This window comes from Rhea americana, unplaced genomic scaffold (assembly GCF_003343005.1).
Source record: "Rhea americana isolate MKP2758 unplaced genomic scaffold, rheAme1 scaffold_89, whole genome shotgun sequence".
In the NCBI taxonomy this organism is placed as follows: Eukaryota; Metazoa; Chordata; class Aves; order Rheiformes; family Rheidae; genus Rhea; species Rhea americana.
Genome location: NW_028187077.1, coordinates 2,771,833 through 2,794,285, shown reverse-complemented (window position 1 = coordinate 2,794,285; position 22,453 = coordinate 2,771,833). Strand labels below are relative to the sequence as shown.

The window sequence follows — 22,453 nt, the reverse complement described above, 5'->3', positions numbered from 1 at the left end:
AAAAAAAAAAAAAAAAAAAAAAAACCCTCATCACCTAATAAAGAATGGTAATCCATAGCCAGGTTATACACTGAGCACTATGCAGTAAGACTTTAAAGTGCTGTACCAGAGCTCACTATTGGGAAATTTGCTGTGTTGCCAGCATACCAGATCAGTATTTCTGAGGTCATTATCTCATCCCTTTTTCAGTTGCTCACTTTGGATTTCTGCCAGAGAAAAGCAACCACCAGCAAGATGATACACTAGTACATTAAGCACAGCCTTGGGAATCTGAGCGAGCTTTTCTTTTTACTGAGATCAGTCTGCTCCCTGGTTCCAAACAGCACAAGTGCTCTGTCAATATATAAGTAGTAGAATGTGTTCTTTAACCCTCCCATGACAGTATGCATAAGAAGCTATACCAGAGAAACTGATTATTCTGCACTTGTCAAATATATCAGGAAGAGAATTAAACCTTTATATATACTCTTCTCATATTGTGAGAAGACAATAGTTACCAAATAATCAGGTGAGTACCACCACACTGTAAGAATGTCCCATGAACTTTTACCTGAGGAAACCATGATTAAAGTTTTTCTTTAGCTTTTGGTTAGTAAGTGAACCCACAACCTTTTCAAGTCAGCTAGATTAATTGGTTTTAAAGTTAGAGTACCTTTACTTTATCTAGTTTAACCTCCTATATCACGTTTTGCTCCAGACTAGTATAACATTATACCACTGTTTAACTATTTTAATGATGATCTTAATAATGCCAGCACTCTCATGAACTCAAATAGTAACCTCCTACCTCACCTCCTGGAAAGATGTTTCAGATTTAATCTAGCAATTGAAGAATTATGTCAGAGACTAAGAACAGCAAGTAACAGAAAAATGTGTTTGAACATATCAAATCCTTTCTTCTTTATTTATTTTACTTTCTCACTTTAAAACCCACTATAGTAGGATAATTAACTTCACAGACTGACATGAAAGCCAGTTCTACCTAAGCGGGCATGTTTTGGAGTTTGAGGGAGGCTTGAAGTAGAAAAGAGCATGCTGAACTGCCAGATTCCCAGTATCAATAACATTCTGTTGGAAAAAATTGACAATAGGAAATATTTCTGTGATTTCCTTGCAAACCCAGGACACTTCATTATTCAGAGCTTCCGCTGATGATACTGGAGATAGCTTAGCAGTATCTTTGTTCACTCCAATTAATTAACATAAATTTTAATAGTCTTACTGTGTAAATTCTACATACACTCCCCAAGTCATGGGACAATGACTTAAAGGCAAAATACAGGAAACTGATCAATTTACATCTAAAGACAACAGTCCAGCTTTAGCATCTAACATGCTCTCAGGACAAGAATCTTATCACGTGCCCACACAATCAGATGAGCTAGGGAGCAGGCAGGTCTGCAGCTGAACCTGCCCTGTCTGAAGAGTTTAGCTGCTGGCTTTTACTGTTACAGAGTCTAAAGTAAATTAGTTTGTATGTGTCATAATGACTTTCAAGAATGCAAAATTAAAGCGATGAGTTTCACGCAAATTTAGCTGAAATATTTGAAACACTGCTCAAAGTAGTTAGAAGAGATGACTAGATAATAGCTGTGAAAACTTCCTTTTTGTGTTGAAAACAGCATTGTTAGGCTGGGATTAGAGTAAGTATTGCATGTTAACTGCATACCAGAAGCCTGCTATATAGGTATACATAATGCATATAAACTGTGTTGCATAGGTACCAGTTTCATGAGACTGAAAATCCAGAGTGAGCTCAAGAGCTGCATAGCATTTTCACAGACATTAGCAGCACATAGATACGTGCTAACTTCAACAAACCTAGATTTATTAACTGTTAAAATAAGCAGTCTATTTTTTTCCCCTTGTTTCTTCAGATCTCTCAATATTTTAAACATTCAGCCTACCATTTGCATTTGTAACTCAGCTTCTCAATCACGACACGGGCCAAAGCATCCTTCATGGAGTTATTCCAGTAAAGGTGTTGACTCCTTTAATACATCAGGATCCACAGACTGAATGACAAGTCTCTGCTTCCAGAGGTCTTGATTTAAAGCTGGATACTGCCAGTTTGTTCACAGACACAGCTGACCAAACACAGGCATTGAAAGCTACAACTACCACTTTAAATGTTGACAGGTTTAGAATCTGATGGAGAAGACTGAATGGGATAAACTAAGGACTGGAAAGGTCACAGATGCGTTTGTGTCACTGGCTGAATTCTTTGGTAAATCAAACCCAATTTAACCACATAGTCATCTATTATACATACACTTTTTCAAGATGTCCAGAATAATTTCCTTAAATAGCCCCCTGAAATTATGTTCTAATGCATTAACAATTAAGAGAAAGTAATGCACAGGCTTAGGGAGAAGTAAGAAAACATCCCCATACTACAAAGACCATGATACAGTCCCAAAGGAGAAAAGAACTCATCTAGTATACAAGAGGAAAAATAGCAGATACTGCGCATTCATACTGTGGTAATGCTCACTAAAGGAATAATAGCATCTGTGCATATATGGATAGTAACTGTCTATTTCTGATTTTTTTTTTCTGAATTTTATTTTTTTTTCTAAATTTTAATACTTTCTGAAGAGCTTGAAGTCAATACTCCAAGTTAGAAACTGCAAACTAAGCTTACTTATCTGCAAATCCCATTGTAAGAGTAATGAGTTGCAACTGAATGTTTGCAAGCTCATGACAAGCTTTGAATAGGAAGGGGTAACAATCACAATAAAGTGGAAACAACCAGTTTAATTTAAAAAAGTCTATATTGACAAGCTTCAACWTAATTGTATTAATTTTGCACAAATGACCAAAGTATATCATTGCCCGGGAACAAAGAATTTATATTTGAATTTTTGTACAGGCACTAAYAGCTATATTAAGTTCATGCAAGGGAGAAATAGATTCCTTCTTCCTGAAGGCTTGCACTCTTTTTATCAGTTCATACAGCCCACAATGATATGAACTTGTGATTTTCAGAGTTCTCCTATTAACGAAAATCTACTGATGGAAGGCAAAGCTTGGGACAGGAAAGAAAGTGTCAAGATAGAAGTACATTTAGGTGTTCCCTTTGTAAACTCAATTAAAAAAAAAGGTGCTGAGTTTGTCAGTGTCATCACTACTGATTATGCAGACTATGAAACATTTCACACCCTGCCACATCTGCCTCGAACAGTTCAGAACATTTTCAGCAGAAGGACTGGCACTCTGACCTGAGGAGCTCTGGTAAACACTGATGTGCATTAAGTTGTGAGCTAGCACTCAGGATTTTGCCTTTAGCAAAGRCCTGCAAAATTCACTAAAAGATCCAGACCTGTTATCAGGTAGGCTTAATTAACCTCAGGTACAGAGGCTGGTATCTAAAAAACAAAAGCTTGTCAAYTGAAGGCTATTTTATTTGTGTACATGAACTCCTAATGTGCATAAACATTGCAAAATAAGGCCCTAGACCTATAACTTATAATAAACTATACCTGAATCCAGTACATTTGAAGTTTCATTTTTAATTCTCTGATTTCATATTAACAAAAGTACTAATAAACAAACAATTACGCTACCCAGTACATCTGCTTCCTGCTCATAATAAAGCATTGTACATTATAATGTATTTAAATACATTTACTAGCCTCTGCCTTTGCTCTAGGGTTTATAATAGAAGAAATGAAGTGCCTTTTTTATATACTGTATACAGGGAACACTGATCTTGGATATCTGATTCTGAACTTTATGATGAACACGTAGCTAAACAATGAGAAGCAGATTTTGGAAAATGTCAGCTAATGCTATCCAATTATCAATTGTATTAGCATATTTATTTGCTGGCCTTATTTAAATGAAGCATGTTAGCTAGCTATATTTGTTGCAGCAACTTGTAGTACTGTTACAAATAAAGGCTTGCCTATGTTGTACTTAGGTACCTATGTGGAGCTCAGTTTTGCTATTTGCACAAGTAGTAGTATCACTTGCTACTTTGTCAGCAAGCAGTACACAAGTTTATTTGCTTTGATTTTGAATCTCTTCAAGATTTAAGTAGACTTCTCATAGTTCAGTATGCTCTTTTATAGCCAAGACTAGTTTATATTCAAGTTAATTTATTTTCTTAGTTCTGAAATACTGTCCCCTTAATTTTGTGTTTTTTGTTTGTTTGTTTGTTTTTAACTTAAGTTTACCCTTCTGTTCAAGTTGGAATGTATCCATCAGGCTATATCTGAAAAAAATTTCAGATTCAGAAACATCAAATCTGTACTCAGAGTGCCAAAATTTGTTAAATTTAAGCTGTTTTTTTTTAAGGGAAAATATTACTTACTAGGAGTGCATCAAAATCTTGCTACTTTAATACTGTTTTATTAAAAAAAAAAAAAAAAAAAGCAGCAATGTCTTTGTCCACACTGCTAGCCCCTCATCTTCCAGTCTGCTTTCCCACATACTGAAAGTTTGTTCTGACCATATCTTTAGACCTGTTATCTCTGCTTCTTTCCTGTTTTTATCTTCCTGAACATACAGTAGAACAGTCACTATCTCAAAACCAGACATTCTGTTCTAACTTTAGACCCATATGTTTCCAGCAGTAAAAGAATCTGTATTTCTGGAAGATTAAAACTCTTATAGCAGTCACTTCATTCACAAGATACTCCTCCAGAACGAGTCCTCAGTACAAACAGACAAAACCGATACTTGTGCTTGCAAGTGTGAAAAAATATACAGACACGAAGCAGGAAGATTTATCTGTATTTACCAGTTAGCTGCAATATTCCTGCCTCAAACCAATATAAACATCATTATGTTATAACCTTGAGGGGAGGAAAGCCTCCTTTAGAAACTTGCTTATTACCAAAAAACAACTAACAGTTATTCAATTATAAACCAGAAAATACCAGCATAGAGATTATATTAAAAATGTTACATGCAGAAAATCCTGCAGTGTGCCAAGTAAACAGAACTTGCTTGTAGAATAAGATATCTGTTACAGATACAGATAGATTATTTTTTTCTAAGCAAAAAAAAGAAAAATAACTTTTGGAAGGAGGGATTTTAAACACCAACAGCCGACACATTTAAAACTATACTATTAGGTCAAGGTGAGATAGAAGAGATTATACAGAATAAGGGTCATTTGTAATCACAGCATTAAGGTTAATGACTATTTTGATAGAAAGGACTTATTTAATAGGTAATTCTAAAATGCTGTTCTGAATTCACTCTGCTCTGCAAGACATCCAATGGCACTGTCTGCTGCTGCAACGAAAGGCACCATTCAAAAAGCTGGCTAATCAGTAGGTCTCAGAAAGTAACCTTAAATGGAAAGTTTTCAACAGGAGCTTAACAGTAGTTGAAGTGTCCTTAACAAGGCTATGTCCTTAGTTATTAATTTTTAAATCATAATCATTAAAGAAAATAAAAAGCCACTGCTGTTAAAATTTGCCAGTGACTTAACTAAAGCCATAAACGTAAGGAAGACAGACAACTGATCTACAGAAGTCCTGACTGCCTGGTAAGCTGTGTTATTCTGGGCAACATATGTTTCATCATAAATAAACATACGACCAGCCATCAAAGAACAAGGCTAACACTTTAAATAGTGGCTTTATGGAAGACCTACATGTGTAAATGGGGTTCATCGACACTGGCTTCAAGCCTGAGACCCATGCAGCAATTCAGAAGAGGCTTCAGGAATCAGACAGGATGTTCATCTGAATGGGATCAGCTACAGATGACCTCTCAGTGAAAGAAGCTACTCTTGTGTATATGAGAAGAGACTGTTAAGTAGCAGGGAGGTAACTTTACTACATCTAGTATCAGCATTTTCTGTTGCCTTATTTTCTAAAAACTATTTGCAAACTGGAAAAGGATCAGAAAACAATTGAGAGTAACTGAAGCTTTGGAAAATCTGCTTTGAATTGAAAATGTGTATTTTTAAGCCACATAAGTCTTTTTGTTTTAAAAAGCAAAAGTTCAAGCTAAACAGGCTATGCTGGTGCTCAGACTGCTAGTTTTCTCAGTCAATGCAAAGGCTCAGCAGGGCTGTATCTGAAGCACAGCTACATTTAAGAAGCACTTCCCAGATCCAGGTGTGTACTCCAAGCAGCACAGCAAACAAATGCCAAGATACACATCATCTTTCCCAAATGCCCTGGAAAGAACAACACTACGAAACATTCCAAATAATTTCTTCATCTTGGCAGTTGGAGGACCAGGACTGCAGTGTCTTAGAGTGCATTTGCCTAGCATTAAGCTACAACCCAATGACCTTGTTATCAGGTTCAACATAACTCAGCTCTCTGATCTGCATACAGTAGGGCTCAGATACACAACCAAGACAGTCAGCTGGTAAGCTGAGCCCCAGTTGCTGTGTGTGCATACACTTGCAGCTCACAACAAATAACAGGTGCATCTACTTCAGTATTTTAGCTTCATCAGGATTACATTTTTCAAAGCAAGTTTCCCTGTTATCCTCACTGGATAAACCACTAAACATACTGGTTTATAATAATGGAAAAGTCTTGAATCTCACAAACTGAACTGCTTTCAGGTGAAAGCAAAGGAGTGTATCTAATAAAGCCTACCTAACCAGGGTTCCTCAGGTCACAAAAAGGGAGTAGAGCTACTCTAAAGTAAACACATACAACACAAAGGCTGGGCCTCCAGCATTAGTTTTCTTCACAAAACCCCTCCTTTGCTCCACTCTAATGGGGCCACAGCCTCAGCTTATCCATCTTTCACTAAATGAAAGGCTGACTGAAATCACCATTTAGTGTTGGCACCCACTGCTACCCCAACAGCACACTAAAGCTACCACAGACCCCCAGTAACTTACTATGCCATGCTCTCATCCCCAACCCCACATACCTCTACCTCCAGGACATGACCTCTCACCAGTGCATCACCACTCTGAGACTTGCATTCCACCTCAGAGGGCTCCATGCTAAGCACCATGCCCCCCAGGGCCTTCTCCAAAAAGGAAAAGGGAGAAAATCATTCTGTTTTTTATCAGACTTTCAGCCTAGTAACCTCACATTATACTAACCTCCTAAAACATCCACCCACACACCTCTTGCACATCACCATCTCACCCCCCCAGTTTCCAGAGAGTCTTTAAAGGCTCTCCTGCCAAGCCCAGGCAGCTGCTGCAGCAGCTGCCTGCAATCAGCTGTGAAGTGAGGGGGGGGAAGAGGCCTCCATCAGCCCCTTCAGGACTTCAGCTGCATGGAGGCTCCTGTGGCTTGGGTGCTGCGGGTACAGTAAAGCTTGCGGGGTGCCTGGTACTTCCCGGGGGCTCTGAGAACAAACACTCAGGCAAGGTCTTTCACAAAGCACATTTCCCCAAAGATTAACTTCTCTGTCAATATGAGAAATTGCTCAGCAGTTGACTTTTTATAGCAGTATAGGGCATTCCTGCCAATAGAAAATCCAAGATATAAGAGCAATTTCCCTTGCAGCAGTTGGGAACAGAAAGGAAATAAGGTACTTCAGGTAAATTGTCCAAGTAATCCAGCATTGTTCTACAAACCCACCAGTGGCAGAGTGATCTAAAAAAGGGTATTATACCAAATGGATCAGAATAACCCCAAGACTGTTGTCAGTTTTACGTACAACTATTTATATACAACTACTATACTACTGTTAAGTGTTCAGAAAACTAACGGTCCTTATGAACAAATCATGCACAGCATTGACTAAGAAAGGTCAGTACTGCTGAATGCAGTGATGGTTGCCTTAAATCTTTTGGAATTCATCTAGACCTATTACCATTCCTTCAAAAAATCCCTTTGTTTTTTTCATGTTAAAAAGCTATGGAATGGGTAACAGATATTGTAACTGAGACAGTTACAACAGTAATATATGACAGAACTGACACCAAATTCTCAGACACTTAATAAACAAACAAGAGCTCCTCTCACATCCTAGGTTTCACATTACACAGTTTCAAGAGTTCACATGTTACAGTGACTGTTTACACATTTTTAAAAAAGGGTCACTCTAAATTGTTCCTAGCATCCATAATAAATACTCACATTCAGGCCTAAAATGCTTTGTACAATTTTAATGGCATATCCTTCTATTTCAAAAAACAGTAACAAAAATTCAACCTTAATCCTAGCTCATACATGAAGGAAAACATTCTAAACACTGTCTAAACTATCATTTCTTCCCAAAGTACAAGGATGTTTATGCTATTGCCTAAGGAAAGTAAACAGAACAGCATACCACTCCATATTTGTAAATGTTAAGTCCTCTGCAAGGTAATAACCGGCTTCTGTATGCACCACGCTTCTGTTTCTTCACTGCTTAGAAAGCTGTAATATGACGTATGGGTATTCATAAATTGAAACGATAAAGATAAATGGCTCCACAAAGAAAAACATTTGCAACCTCATTCTTTATTTTCCCACATACCATTCAGACTCCAAGAAACTTTCCAAAATTGCCTCCAGAAATACCTCTAGGTACTTCCAGTCCAGTGGGCCTATAGCATATGGGGGCAATTCCATGAGTCAGTGGGACTGCTGCACCCTCAGTCTAGCATATATCAGATAGTAGCTCTGCTAGAGACGGTGAGGACTGACACTGCTGCTGTGAAGATGGTGGAACTGTACTATTTCTATAATAAATTTAAAGAAAATGTGATGAGGATTAGTAAGGATAATGTATTATCCTTACCAATTGAATAAAATATAAAGCCGAAGGACTCTCACCAACAGGCAGAAGATTCAGAGTGAGAAACCCAAGGATGACCCTTTTATGTGTATGTGTAGTTCTAAAATAAACTTCTGCAAACATACTGGTTAATATAACATGTTGTTTGCCAAATATGTACTTTAAAAATAGCAGTCAACTGTACGGCATACCTTGARTGGTGTTAAGGCTGTCTAGAATTTGTTATACAATGACTATGATAAGCCATAACATGCTGTCAGTGGAAAAAGGACTGAAACAGTAAAAACGAAGCCATATAGATACTTGCATGAATACTTAAAGTGGGGACTTAAACCATAATAGGTATGTACTAATTTTAATAAATCAAGCCACTTATTTAGATGACTTAACACAGATTTAGGATCTCCAGCTATTCAGACGTTTATAGTTTGGCATCTAACTCTACAGTTGGACATCTAAGGAAAAGTGTCCAGTATATGACAAGTCGTACACCTATAGCTCTAACAGCATGTAGGTATGACATTCTGCCCAGAGAAGCTTGACTTTGTACACCCTTCTTTTAAAATCTTGGCCTAAATTTCAACTCTGGTAATCTGTGGAAAAGCTAATGAGATTTTTTTTGCCATTCTGCTGAACTGTGATTGAGTGATTGTTGTCCTAAACTACTATGTCTCCCTTTTTCACAAACATTTCCAGCCTGTACGACATCTAGCCAACCAGCTCAGTATGGCACAACTTATGTATTTGTTATTAATGGCCAGAATAGTATTCTCCTCAACTGAGACAAATTCTTGGTTTGTGTTTTGGAATTTGGAATTTGGAAACAATCAATAATACTGACCATCTTTTCTTCTAAAGATGAAAGTAAGTTGGGGACATAGTTGCCATTGTTTTCAAATGAACACTAACTGTGCAATTTTGAATTTGTTTTTGACTTATAGGTTCGCAGCAAGAGCAAAGCAGCTAAGGCTGGACTGTGTGAGGGGGATGAGGTGGTGTCTATCAATGGTAAACCCTGTGGAGACTTAACCTATGCTGAAGTTACCGTTCTAATGGAAAGCTTGACTGACGTCCTGCAGATGCTTATCAAGAGGTACAGGAGTGCTCAGAATACTTTAGTGTAATTCTGTTCAGTGAACTAAGTAGAAAATGTGATGCTGAATGCACTTATTTTATAAAACTACACTGTGAGCTTCTTACTGATAATCCTTTTGTTTATGTCTGCAAGATTGGCAGTCTGCTTACTTGTATGAAAAAGAGAGAGAAATCAAGAGTATTTGATCTAAAGGAATTAATTTATATAATTCAAACAGCACAGTTCAGGTACAATATAAAGGCTATAGTCTCCAAATGTAAAATTTTATTTATTATTAAGTATCTTAGATACTTACAAAGTATTGACTAGCCTGATATCCGAGTACTGCAGTCTTGAATTTAATTATTCCTTCCAACCCTTTGAAGTAGTTAAGTGTTGTTATTCTCTGCAGATAGGGAAGTGAGGCTTACAAAAACCATGGGCTGTAGAGATGGAGAAAGTGTGTTGCACAGATACGCCCTGATGATGACATGGCAAATGGTCTTCTTGGGTGGCAGAATGTGATAGTAGTCAGAAGGAGGAGAGGGTCTGGAAACCATGAATTCTATTTCTGTATCTGTTATCACCTGACTAGATGAGGTGGGGCAAGTCACTTACAGCTTTCAGACTGTTGGTCTGAACAGAGTTTCAGACTATCTATTTATAAGATAGGGGCAGTGAGTTACATTTTCCTTTGAAAATGCTTTCCATTTCTTATAGTAGAGAACCTTTATGTAAATTTAGGACTAAGCCAGCATTACTGCTCAATGTACACCTCAGTACATTCTAATGACTCTTTTGTAAATCTGATGAGGTGGACTGAGAACTGGCTGAAAGGCAGAGCTCAGAGGGTCATCATCAGTGGTGTAGAGTCTAGTTGGAGGCCTGTGGCTAGTGGAGTTCCCCAGGGCTCAGGACTGGGTCCCATCCTGTTCAACTTCTTCATCAGTGGCCTGGACAAAGGGACAGAGTGCCTCCTCAGCAAGTTGGCTGATGATGCCAAGCTGGGAGGAGTGGCTGACACACCTGAGGGCTGTGCTGCCATTCAGAGAGACCTGGACAGGCTGGAGAGCTGGGCAGAGAGGAACCTCCTGAGGCTCAACAAGGGCAAGTGCAGGGTCCTGCACCTAGGGAGAAATAACCATAGGCACCAGTATAGGCTGGGGGCTGACTTTCTGGAGAGCAGCTCTGCAGAGAAGGACCTGGGAGTGCTGGTGGATGACAAGCTGACCATGAGCCAGCAATGTGCCCTTGTGGCCAGGAAGGCCKAATCGTATCTTGGGGTGCATTAGGAAGACTGTTGCCAGCAGGTGGAGGGAGGTGATCCTGCCCCTCTACTCAGCCCTGGGGAGGCCTCATCTCAAGTGCTGTGTCCAGTTCTGGGCTCCCCACTACAAGAGAGACATGGAGCTGCTGGAGAGAGTCCAGCGTAGGGCTATGAAGATGATCAGAGGGCTGAAGCATCCGCTCTATGAGGAATGGCTGCGAGAGCTGGGCCTCTTCAGCCTGGGGAAGAGAAGACTGAGGGGGGATCTGATCAATGTGTGTAAGTGCCTGAAGGGAGGGTGTCAAGGGGACAGGGACAAACTCTTTTCAGTTGTCCCATGTGACAGGACAAGAGGCAATGGCAGATATTGAAGCACAGGAAGCTCCGCCTGACCGTGARGGGGAATTTCTTCCCTGTGAGAGTGATGGAGCACTGGCACAGGYTGCCCAGAGAGGTKGTGGAGTCTCMTTCTCTGGAGATCTTCAAGGCCTGCCTGGATGCAACCCTGTCTAACATGCTCTAGGTGACCCTGCTTGAGCAGAGGGGATAGACTAGATGATCTCAGAGGTCCCTTCCAACCTTACCAATTCTATAATTCTATGATTCTATGAGTGTAAAATATGCTATCTTGGAATTCAGAATCAGCAATAGTTAAGCGGGGCCAAAACCAGAATAATATTCTGAAAGCACACTCTCTCCAAACTTTATGAATTCAAAGAAGATGAACTCTGAATTGCCTTCAGAGTGGGTGAGAAAAGGAAGAAAAGGCCAGAGACTTTCTCATTCTATAGAAGGAATTACATTTCCCACCTGAGCTACTGYGGTTCCCTGTGCTTGCTCTCCCACAGGCAGGAGTAGCAGGAYAGAAGGGGTCAGGACTCAGCCCTCTTCCCAACAGAGCAGTGCCAGTGGAAGGGCTCAAAAGACTCTGGAAGGACTGTGGTGCAAAAAAGGCATTTGTCTGTGCTCACCAGGGACTTCCGAAAGAGCAAGTGAAATTCCTCTGTATGTTCCACAGCCTGTGCAAAGGAACTGTACTAATGTGTCCAGTAGTTTCAAGCTCTTATCTGCCTTCAGGACAGCAGACTCTGAAAGAATATTCATTTTATTTACAATAGACATGTTCTCCATGCCCYGTCTGTGCATGTTATCTTGAGCTGAGTAACTGACTAATGTAATGACATCAGAGAAATGGTGATAGCTGAAGATTACAGCTTACTTTTCGCACTATTCTGGTTCAGTGGAGTAGTATTTGAGCGTTCCTCATGTGATATCTGAAGTCTTATGCTTCTTGACATGACTACTAGAACTGCACTTTTAGAAATGATTTTTGTGGCTGACTGGCTGCATTCTTTGCAGCCATACACATAACTTTATTTGCTTTCACTCCTGCCTGCTGCTGCTCTTTAACTGCTATTTTAGTTGGACTGAAGGACACATTATGCTCTTGCTAAAGGACAGTATATCATATATTCACTCAATTGCCCCTACTTGAATGTACGATGAACAGCATAACATGTCCTGAAAATTAAATCAGAATGCTTAGGCCTCATAATAGTGTTTCATGGAATGAAACTCTGGGTCTGTTAGAAATTTTAAGAAAATTACAGTTGGCTCAACAATTGGTTTGTTTTGAAAGGGACTAAAATGTTCTGCTGGAATTTATCAGGAGAATCTGTGAACTTCTCACCAGCTATCCTTCACCAGCTTCCCCTGTCCCTGCTGTTAGTATCTTCAAGGGTAGAGGAGGATAACCTGAAACACTTTTCCCCCCTTGCCACCTTCTTTGTGGCACTCATCCCAGGTGTGTTGAGAGTAACAGCCATCACAGAACTATCACTAGAAGGATTTTTCAGGAAGTGGCCTGTCCTCCTCTGAGAGCAATGAGAAGCAAACCATCCTTTCTTGAGTTGTCCTTTGTTAACCATCTCAAAAAAGGCTAGAAATCATAAAGAAATAATAATGCCAAATTAAAGTGGTATTCCAGTGGTGACTTTTGAATCCAAGCATCTTTTGCTGTCAGAGAAGAATATTTCTTCTTGCTTGGAAGCTTCTGATTGTTCCTAAACTACTTGCAAGGAGGATGAGATTTTCAGAAGTAATCATCACTGACCAAATTCTGCTCCTATTGAAGTCTCTGAAGTAGCTTTTAAAATGCTACTTGGCCTTTGACATCTACAAGAAGTTTTCCTGATCCCGTGTAAATCCCAGTCAGTTACTGACAAGCAGCCCCACAAAATCTGTGGTTTGCAGAATCAGAGGAAGAAGATACCCTGCAGGACAGGTCCCATCCAGATACCATGTCAGGGAAGCATCTTACTGACCTTCCCAACAAATTTTTAACAGAGGTATCCAGGAAGCATTGAGAGCAGGGACAGAAACACTAGCCTGCCCTTTGCACATCAGTGCACTAGCTCCTCGGCCACTGCTAGGACAATAAAGAAAAATTCTAACGGGAAGAAGGGAGTGTGCTCAATGCATACCAAAATGAAATGCACCATGTAGGGAGTAAAACATGACTCTGAGACAAACCCCTCCATGCTGATTTCATGAGTTCTTCTTCCTTCCTGGAATTACACCAGGAGTATTGTTCCTGCAGCAACTGGAAAGACCTGAAACAAAAATAATAATTTGACAAAACAGAATCATAAATGACAAAACAGAGATCAGACCTAGTACTCTGCCTCTTGACACATGGATACACATTTATGTCTATATAGAGTAGAAGTATATCCATAAGTAGCAAGGGCCTTTTAAGGTGGAAATCCTTCTCTCTCCTACATGCACACAATCACTCAGCTACCAATAAAGGCCAACATTTAGCTGGCCCAGCCCCCAATCTCATATCCTACAAGGAAATGTTTATGGATTCCTGTAATTTATCTGTACTTAGCAGCAGTGCAACTGATCATTCAAATAGCATAATATGATGGAATCCAGCAGCACTCATGAAGACCTCCCTAAATTAAAATCTGTCTGACTTTTATGTAGCTCCATATGTGGTTTAATGGATGTTACATATTCTGTGCTATCTGAGGCAGATCCAGGCTGCTACAATCAGTAGCTAGAAATGCAAGTACAAATCTTCAGTATACTAACATATTTATTTCCTCTGTTGCTTCTTCCAGCCTTTTTTTTGTAGGGAATTTCAAAGCTTCAGAGGACCTGGGACCTGCTTTTGATTTTAGAATTTCCTATGATACTTAGGGTATTTGAGGGTACCTACTGTATCCTTGAACTGAAAAAATATTTTGCTACATTCTAGTCAACAGAAAGCTTTAATAATACATTGCTATCCTGATGTTAAGAAGGGCTTTTTTCCTGGAATCAACAGTTGTCACTTTTGCCCCAAGTAATGAAAGGGGAAGCTAGAGGGTATACTAGGGGTCATAAAACAGCCTAACTAATTGGGTCAGGGAAATGAATAATTCAAAGAAGGGAGCTACACTGAGATTTAGCAGGCTTCAGGTAGTCTAGTAACATTCATCAGCTGGAAAATTGTTTTTTGAAAATGAGGAAATAGTGCACAGCTTTACTACCCTTTTTCACTGGATCACTGGAAAGGGGCCAGAATGTTTTAATTATTTAATGATACATAAGGATGATGACCCTTAAAGGAATTCTCTGAATGTGTGTTTTAAGTATTAATTTCCCTCCTTTTTATCTCCATTCAGTAATCTCCTATTCCTGAGGGAGTAAACTATTTGGGACAGGAACTATGTGAGAGGATGGTGCCTAAAGCAGTTGCAATAGCCACAGAGACAAAACTGAATGCCTGTTCTGATGTTATATGAAGTTGCTTTTCACATGCACATGTGAAATATGAAGAAGTATTGTCCTAGAAGTCTCAGCAGCATTTTTCTGGCAACACTATAATAGAAATGTGTCTGTGAAACCACACTGACATTAGTAATGACATAAGTCAAGACTGCAGAAAGATAGTAGCAGAATAACAGTAGAGGTCCTACGGTAGTAATATAACTAATTTCCCTCTTCCTGCACCATTAATTTAAAGAAYTGTGGAGGATACAAAGATGTTTTGATATAAGACTTCTAAATACCGGGGAAATTCTGCTAATTCTGCTACTTAAATGGACCTACTAGCAGGTACCATGATTAATTTTAGGGAAAAAAGACATACGATACAAAAATCACTTTTATAATTGTACTTACAATTGCTGTATTTACAGCAGCTTACTTTCTCRAATTACTTGTTTATGTATGTGCAGATCATCCAGTGGAATAAGTGAAGCCTTGAGCACTGAAAGAGAAAACGGAAAGCACGATAACATAAAAAATGAGGACTATAGGGAGAGCACTACACTGCAAATTAACACAGCCAAAGAGACACCCCACACAGAACTCTGCATCACAGAGATACACAGCGAGACTCACCAGGGAGCAGAGGAAAACAATATAAACTTTTCTGAAATGAAACAAGAGACCACACAGAGCCACAGAATTACTCCTAAAGTGATAGGARCCTCCAAAGTGCTCGTGACAGATGAGGCTGCTGTCAGAGGGAAGACAGAAGAAAGAAGGCCAGGCACTATGGTTGAGCTGCAGTTGTCCCTTTCACATGATGGGCACAAAGGCACCAATGCTCCCGCTGTGACTCTCTYAGGGGCAGAAAAATGCATCCCTTCAGAAACAGGACCCAGTGTACAACAGGATGGGACTAGCCCTGTAATTGCAGTTCCCCTGGGTGTGAAAGAGGGCAACATCCAGTGGTCAAGCAAAGTAGTCCAGATTTCTAGTGGCAAAGAGGTCAAGACGATCCAAGGTGCAGCTCCATCTCTCCCCAGAGTGGAGGTGATCCTAGACTGTTCAGACAGGCAGAAGGAGGCATCCAGGTCTCTAGCCGAAAGGGGGTGTGTTGATTCTCAAGTGGAAGGAGGGCAGTCAGAAGCACCTCCTTCCCTCCTCTCCTTTGCAATCTCACCAGAAGGCACAGAGCCGGGAGAAGACGACCAGCACTCGGAAAAGGATCACAGCAGACCTCTCAAGCACAGGGCGAGGCACGCAAGTAAGTATRTTCCATCTAAATCATTTGACCTGCCTGAGGGTATCTTTTTTAACTTGAAACATCATTTCAGAATTTAGACTGCACTGGAAAAACCTTTAAAGATTTTTTTCTGCAGTTTTCTAATTTCCCCCTCTCTCTTTTTCTTTTAAAAGGTGGTTCTATTTTTGCTTCATATATTTTTTCAGAGTAATACAATGCTCCTGGTGACAGGCCAAGAGTATAACCATGCATTAACAGTGCTGAATAACTTTGCTTAGTAGACTTCCACTTTGAAATGTAATTCATTACTTTGTCCACCTAAAATTACTTACAGCTCTCAAAAAGGCTGAATTCTGCCAGGTTTTTAAYGTACATTGAAAGGTAACTTGTAGAATATCAACAAAAAGGCAAGTTACTTGCACACCTCTGTGTGAATCCTGTTTTTCTCCTTTTATAGGAAAATCTTTGTGTATTCATTTGCATCTTCAAAAATCAAAACCATGCTACTGCTCTTAATAGCTGATAATAAAAAAGGTTAGCAAAAAAGCTGGATGTTGCCTGCARGACAGGTTTTGACAGACACTAGCATGTGTATAACTGTTATATGATCCTTTCATTTTTGTAAGTCTTCTCTAGACTGTAAAGTGAACTTACTAGTTCTTCTAACTCCCATACTCAGAGGTCAGCCTCAAAATCTGTCCAAGAAGTCTACATGAAAGTAAATTGAAAATGCAATTGAATCCAATATTACTCTAACTGAATGTACATGTCAATAATTTATATATTTTGTTTATTATGTTATTCATTTGGGATCTTTCTATTCATTGTTCTTTCCCAACAATGTTAAGAATTCAGTCCAGGGATTTAGTAGCAGTATGGCAAAGGTACCTGAACGTGTGCAATGATATATTGTAGCAACAAACTATTTCATATGCAGTGTTGGAATTCGCCTGCTAACCCATAGCTAATTCCTCTGTAAGCATATTTTTAGCATGAAAACCATTTGTAACTTATTGACAAGTGGATTAAGCAGTTACTTATGCCTAAGTGTCTGAATGTAATCCACATATTTATGGCATATTAAATGGAGCAAAAAAGAAGAGAGCACATGCCTTACATTTTGGCTGTGAAGTTGGAAGCAACTGTAGGTCCGTGCCTGTCTTTCTTAGTGAATTATTTGCACTCCCTGTCTAAAAAGGCAATGGCATACAGAATGAACTACGTATTACATGATGAACTGTTCTTTCATGTAGAACAAACATTTTATCTATTTTCATTTCAAACATGACAATCTCAATTCTCTCTAACCAGTGGCAAATCATTATCCATAGGGATCACGGATTTAAACTTTAAAAATGTTTGCTTTTTATGAAAATATTTGTAAAATCATATCTACACATGAGAAATGTGCCAAACRTAGGGCAATAATCTGCATGCAGCAAGTACTCTGCATATAAGACATGCTTATTTTAAAAAAAGTTATAATGTGCCATTTAAGTCTAAAGTAGATCAGAACATTTATTATACATCTCTGATCTCTTTAGCAGAAACTTTTCCTGTGACTAGTAGTCAAATTAAATTTACCTGAACAGGTAACATTTTATTCTCTCATCTCTACAATCTATTCATTAAATAACTATGCAAATGAGTTTAAAAATACACTAGCAAAGTGAAAAGTTTCAATTTTTCCTTTCCACAGAAATGCAGGGGTACCTGCTCAAAGTCTTTCCTAGAAAAACACTTGCTGCTGATGCAAGTGCCTTATTRGAAAGCAAGGAAGTTGCATGATGAAGGGCGAGTATTTCTGTTTGCAGAGAGTCAGACTAATACTAAAGCCAGTACTTTGGGAAAATGTCTCCAGTGACTCTTGTAAGCACTTGGCCTATCAAAGAACTAAACTAAGGATTTTGTAATTTAGCCTTCCCAAAATAAAATATTACAAACTGCTGGTACAGGCACCATTCTTTTCTCTTTTATAGGTTCTTGTGAGAGCCATTGGTCCAGTTATGCTATCATCTGGCGTAATGGCAAAGCTCCAGTTGTCTTTAATAGGAGAAGTATCAGGCTCCATCTTCTGACATGGCTAAGGGGATCATTAATAGAAAATATATCAAATGGCTTTCTTTAATAAGCTTGTTTTGTTTATGCCAGCAAAAGAAAATGATATTAAACAATTTACTGTTCCATTTTCATATACCAGAAACACATTTTTTACCTTTGAAATTAATTGGAAACAGACCGTTCAGTTAGGCAGCAACAACTTTAAATTCTAGCTTTTTGGAGAATGGAGAAGCTAGTGAGGCTGTCATTCAGTTGCAGTGGTGGAGTATGAAAAAGGGAGAAAGATGGGGGCAACATCTGATCAGCATTGCCCCATGAGACACAGTGGTGTTGATGTATAGTCTGTTTAGCACTTTGCAGCTGCATCTATTCCTGCTCTATATGACTTTATGAGAACCAATAATTTATGCTTTTAGAAATATGTGTTATTGATGTATGCTAGTGAATACTCTTGAGGAGTCAGCAGAGCCCCCTCTTTCCAGTTCTTAAATGTGTATTAATTCTTGCCATATATTTAAAAAATATTCTGGAATTGTTATATACTATACAATTCTGGAATACRTTTCAAAAAGTGATGTCTGTTAAAGGACTGGAACTTGTTTTCATTGAGCACCACGGCCAGATTCCCATTGTCTTCCACAAGTCTGTCTTTACACTAATAGTTTCTCAATTATGACTTTGTGAATGTATGTTTCCTTTTAAGTAGCTAATACTTATAAGTGTACATATTTTTAATACCTATACCCTACAGTAATAGGTGATACCTATCACCTATTACTATATAATGCATATGAGTAAAGCAAATATGGAAACAATACCACCCTCTACCATCACCATACAGAATACATTCAGTTTCACTGTTCTCAGATGTTAGGCAGTCATGSGCCTTGCTGGTTGGGAATCTCTGCCGTAAGCCTAACAGCTGTGGCCAAACACCTGCTAAACACCGTACCTCAAAAACCAAATAAATGAGAAAATATCATCCAGCTGTTGCTGCTGAGATGACTAATGGGAACAGAAATTCAGAAAGCTAGAAATAGTTATAATGACACACACAATGTGCCTGCTGAGCTAAGAAAGTCCTAAAGAAATTGATGTTGCTTTTAAACGTCTATTTGTGTGATTCTAAAGGAGGAATGCTGGGCATGGAATTCATACCACAGTTGTTACTGTGGGAAAAACTTATGTATAGTGACCTCTACATGCACAGGAAAATAAATATTTTAATATGTGGAAAGGGCACAGTGGGTAAATTTCTCTACAGACAAATGCAGAACTACTTGTTATAATACTCCTTGTATTTTTGTGGGCTGCATTCTAATACACATACACTTTGATTCTTTCCATAGGACTCCGGCGAAGTGAGAGCCTGTCAGAAAAACAGGTCAAAGAAGCCAAATCCAAATGTAAAAGTATTGCATTGCTGCTGACAGCAGCTCCCAATCCCARTTCCAAGGGGGTGTTGATGTTCAAGAAGCGTCGTCAAAGAGCGAGGAAATATACTTTAGTCAGCTACGGTACTGGGGAGCTAGAACGTTACGAAGACGAAGGTGAAGAAGGGGAAGGTGAAGAGGGGGACAAGGAAAACACTTTTGAAGTGAGTTTGCTTGCAACAAGTGAGTCAGAAATAGATGAGGATTTCTTCTCTGACATTGACAAAGACAGCAAAATTGTGACATTTGACTGGGACAGTGGTCTACTTGAAGTTGAAAAGAAGACAAAAAGTGGAGACGAGATGCAGACACTTCCAGAGACCACGGGTAAAGGGGCCCTCATGTTTGCCAAGAGGCGGCAGAGGATGGATCAGATTACCGCTGAGCAAGAGGAGATGAAGGCACGCACAGTGCATGCAGAGGAACGAAGGGAAGCCACCATGTCAGAAAGCTTCCAGAAAGTGAGCTGTTCAGCCTATCAGACAAAAGAGGAAGAAATGTCATGCAGGCAGACCTGTGTGAGCAAAAGCTACCTAGATGTGAGTCAGAATCATGGCAAAATGCTACAACAGAATGGCTTTGGGTTAGCACCAGACTCAGCTTTCTCTTTTCAGACCTCTGAAGTTCAAAAAGCAGCCTCTCTGAATAAAACAGCTAAACCCTTCCCTTCCGGAGTTCAGAACCGAGCAGCTGCGCCATTTTCACCCACAACAAATGTGACTAGTCCTCTTTCAGATATACCAGCACCTCCTCCCTATGCCTCTGTTAGCCCACCACCTGAGGTTTTATACAGACCGGTATCAGCTCCAGTAGCCAACAGAGCTGCACCAGTCACGTGGTYGTCCACAGAGCCAACCGAACACATAGCAACCAGAGATGAAAGGATTGCAGTGCCAGCCAAAAGAACTGGGATACTGCAAGAGGCAAAGAGAAGAAGCACTGCAAAACCAATGTTCACTTTCAAAGAATCACCCAAAGTAAGTCCTAATCCTGCCCTATTATCCCTTGTACACAATGCAGAAGGCAAACGAGGTACTGGAGCTGGTTTTGAGTCAGGACCTGAAGAAGACTACCTCAGTTTGGGAGCAGAAGCTTGCAATTTCATGCAGAGTCAAGCATCTAAACAAAAGACCCCTCCTCCTGTTGCTCCAAAGCCTTCAGTCAAGGTCTCTCCTACTGCTGGTACCCCCATTTCACCAGTCTGGTCACCTCCAGCTGTAGCTTCTATCAAGGCTCCTTCCTTCCCGGCTCCAGTCTCACCTCAGGCAGCATATCCTGCGCCACTCAAATCCCCACAGTATCCCCATTCACCTCCTGCCCATCCCCCAAGTACTCTTAAAYTAGCTGGTCCTTTTAAAGGGCCTCAGGCAACCATAGCAAGTCCAAACAGTGCACCCAAGACAACACCAACCACACCAAGCGCTGGAGGAACAAAGAACACCTTTGAGATACCGCCAGCTATGAGTGGAAAAGGAGCACAGTTATTTGCCAGAAGGCAGTCTCGAATGGAGAAGTATGTGGTAGATTCAGAGACTGTGCAAGCAAACATGGCACGAGCTTCATCTCCAACTCCATCTTTACCAGCTTCTTGGAAATATTCATCTAATGTTCGAGCACCACCACCTGTTGCTTATAATCCCATCCTCTGCCCATCGTATCCTCCTGGTGCTACCAAGCCTTCATCTAAGTCTGCTGCTGCTACCAAAAATACTAAAAGAAAACCTAAGAAGGTTCTCAATGCTTTGGATGTTATGAAGCATCAGCCTTATCAACTTGATGCATCTTTATTTACTTTTCAACCTCCATCTAGTACTAAGGAAAGCCTAGGTATTAAGCAGACATCAAAGTTGTCTACTTCAAAACAAGGTCTACCTTTAAGACCACTCAGTGCTGGCTCTCCTACTAATGTCCGGGCATCTTCAGTGTACTCCGTACCAGCCTACAGTTCACAACCTTTGTTCCAGTCAAATGCTTCTACCCCAGTAAATGAATCACATTCATCTACAGGTTACTCTGCATTTTCTAAGCCAGAAACCATCACATCCTCTTTGTTTACTGCTCCGAGGCCAAAATTTTCAGCAAAGAAAGTTGGCGTCCCTGCACAGGTGTGGAAGCCATCGGTTATTGAAGAGTAAACCTTGTAGCTGCAACTCAGTGTCCACTTTGCTTGCAATTAATTGTTTGCAGTGGTAACCTGGCGCACCAAGAGTGCCAATAACAGTCCTTTGCTTACTTAATAACTTCAGATTATCACCTCAAATCTGGGTCCAAAATACTCTAAACTTTTTTAAGGAATTAAAATAGATATAAATTTTAGCACATTTATGCATATTATCACATACTTTAAACATATAACATCCTGCAATGGATAAATACCATTGTATTAAGTAAGCAGGACAGACGKTTTTTTTGCTTTAGGACTACTACAATGAAAATGACAGTAAGCAGTATTCTTGGCATGGCAAACTATTAGAAAAGAATTTTCTTTCTCTCTCATACCCCAAATTATATTCTAATGACCTAGAAATTTGAGGACAATTTATTTTTTTAAAAGTGCCTTATTAAATAATATTAATAATAATATGTATCACTAATGTAGCATAAAGTAGACACAGTATTAGACGCTTACTGATTACTAGCAGGATATAGGTAGACAGACCTTTGGGTCTGCACAGAGACCCACTGAATTCAGTGAGAATCTGTCCTGACACAAAAGTCACTTTGCGGGAATCTGATTGATCAGTCAGGGGCTTAGTTCGTAAGTTATGTGGATCAGCTCTGATCCAAAATCATAAATTGCCTCTGTGATTTCACAGAGAACGTGCTATAAGAGATGCTGGAGTGTTTTGAAGAAGAGTAACTCAAAGGAGGTGGAAAAAAAAACCACCCGGAAAAGTTGTTAAAGATTTCCCATTTTGGGGAAATCTTTAACTGAATTTGTCATCCCA

The 22,453-nt window shown here is 39.6% G+C and overlaps 2 protein-coding genes across 3 annotated transcripts in view; one reads left to right on the top strand and one right to left on the bottom strand.

Annotated features, from left to right (window-relative positions):
- SEC24D (SEC24 homolog D, COPII component) overlaps positions 1 to 15,247 on the bottom strand; it is a 137,824-nt gene extending 122,577 nt beyond the window's left edge. Inside the window, exons 1-2 of the mRNA XM_085323919.1 lie at positions 15,180 to 15,247; positions 13,490 to 13,618 (exon numbers count right to left, since the gene is read on the bottom strand). The gene's annotated coding sequence lies outside the window, so the exon portion shown is untranslated. The remainder of the gene's footprint in view (positions 1 to 13,489; positions 13,619 to 15,179) is intronic.
- Positions 1 to 22,453, top strand: part of SYNPO2 (synaptopodin 2) — a 96,063-nt gene that overhangs the window by 53,137 nt on the left and 20,473 nt on the right. For both annotated transcript variants that reach the window (XM_085323916.1, XM_085323915.1), the window contains exons 2-4: positions 9,606 to 9,757; positions 15,236 to 16,032; positions 19,422 to 21,610. In XM_085323916.1, the coding sequence (XP_085180042.1) occupies positions 9,606 to 9,757; positions 15,236 to 16,032; positions 19,422 to 21,610 (3,138 nt within the window). The remainder of the gene's footprint in view (positions 1 to 9,605; positions 9,758 to 15,235; positions 16,033 to 19,421; positions 21,611 to 22,453) is intronic.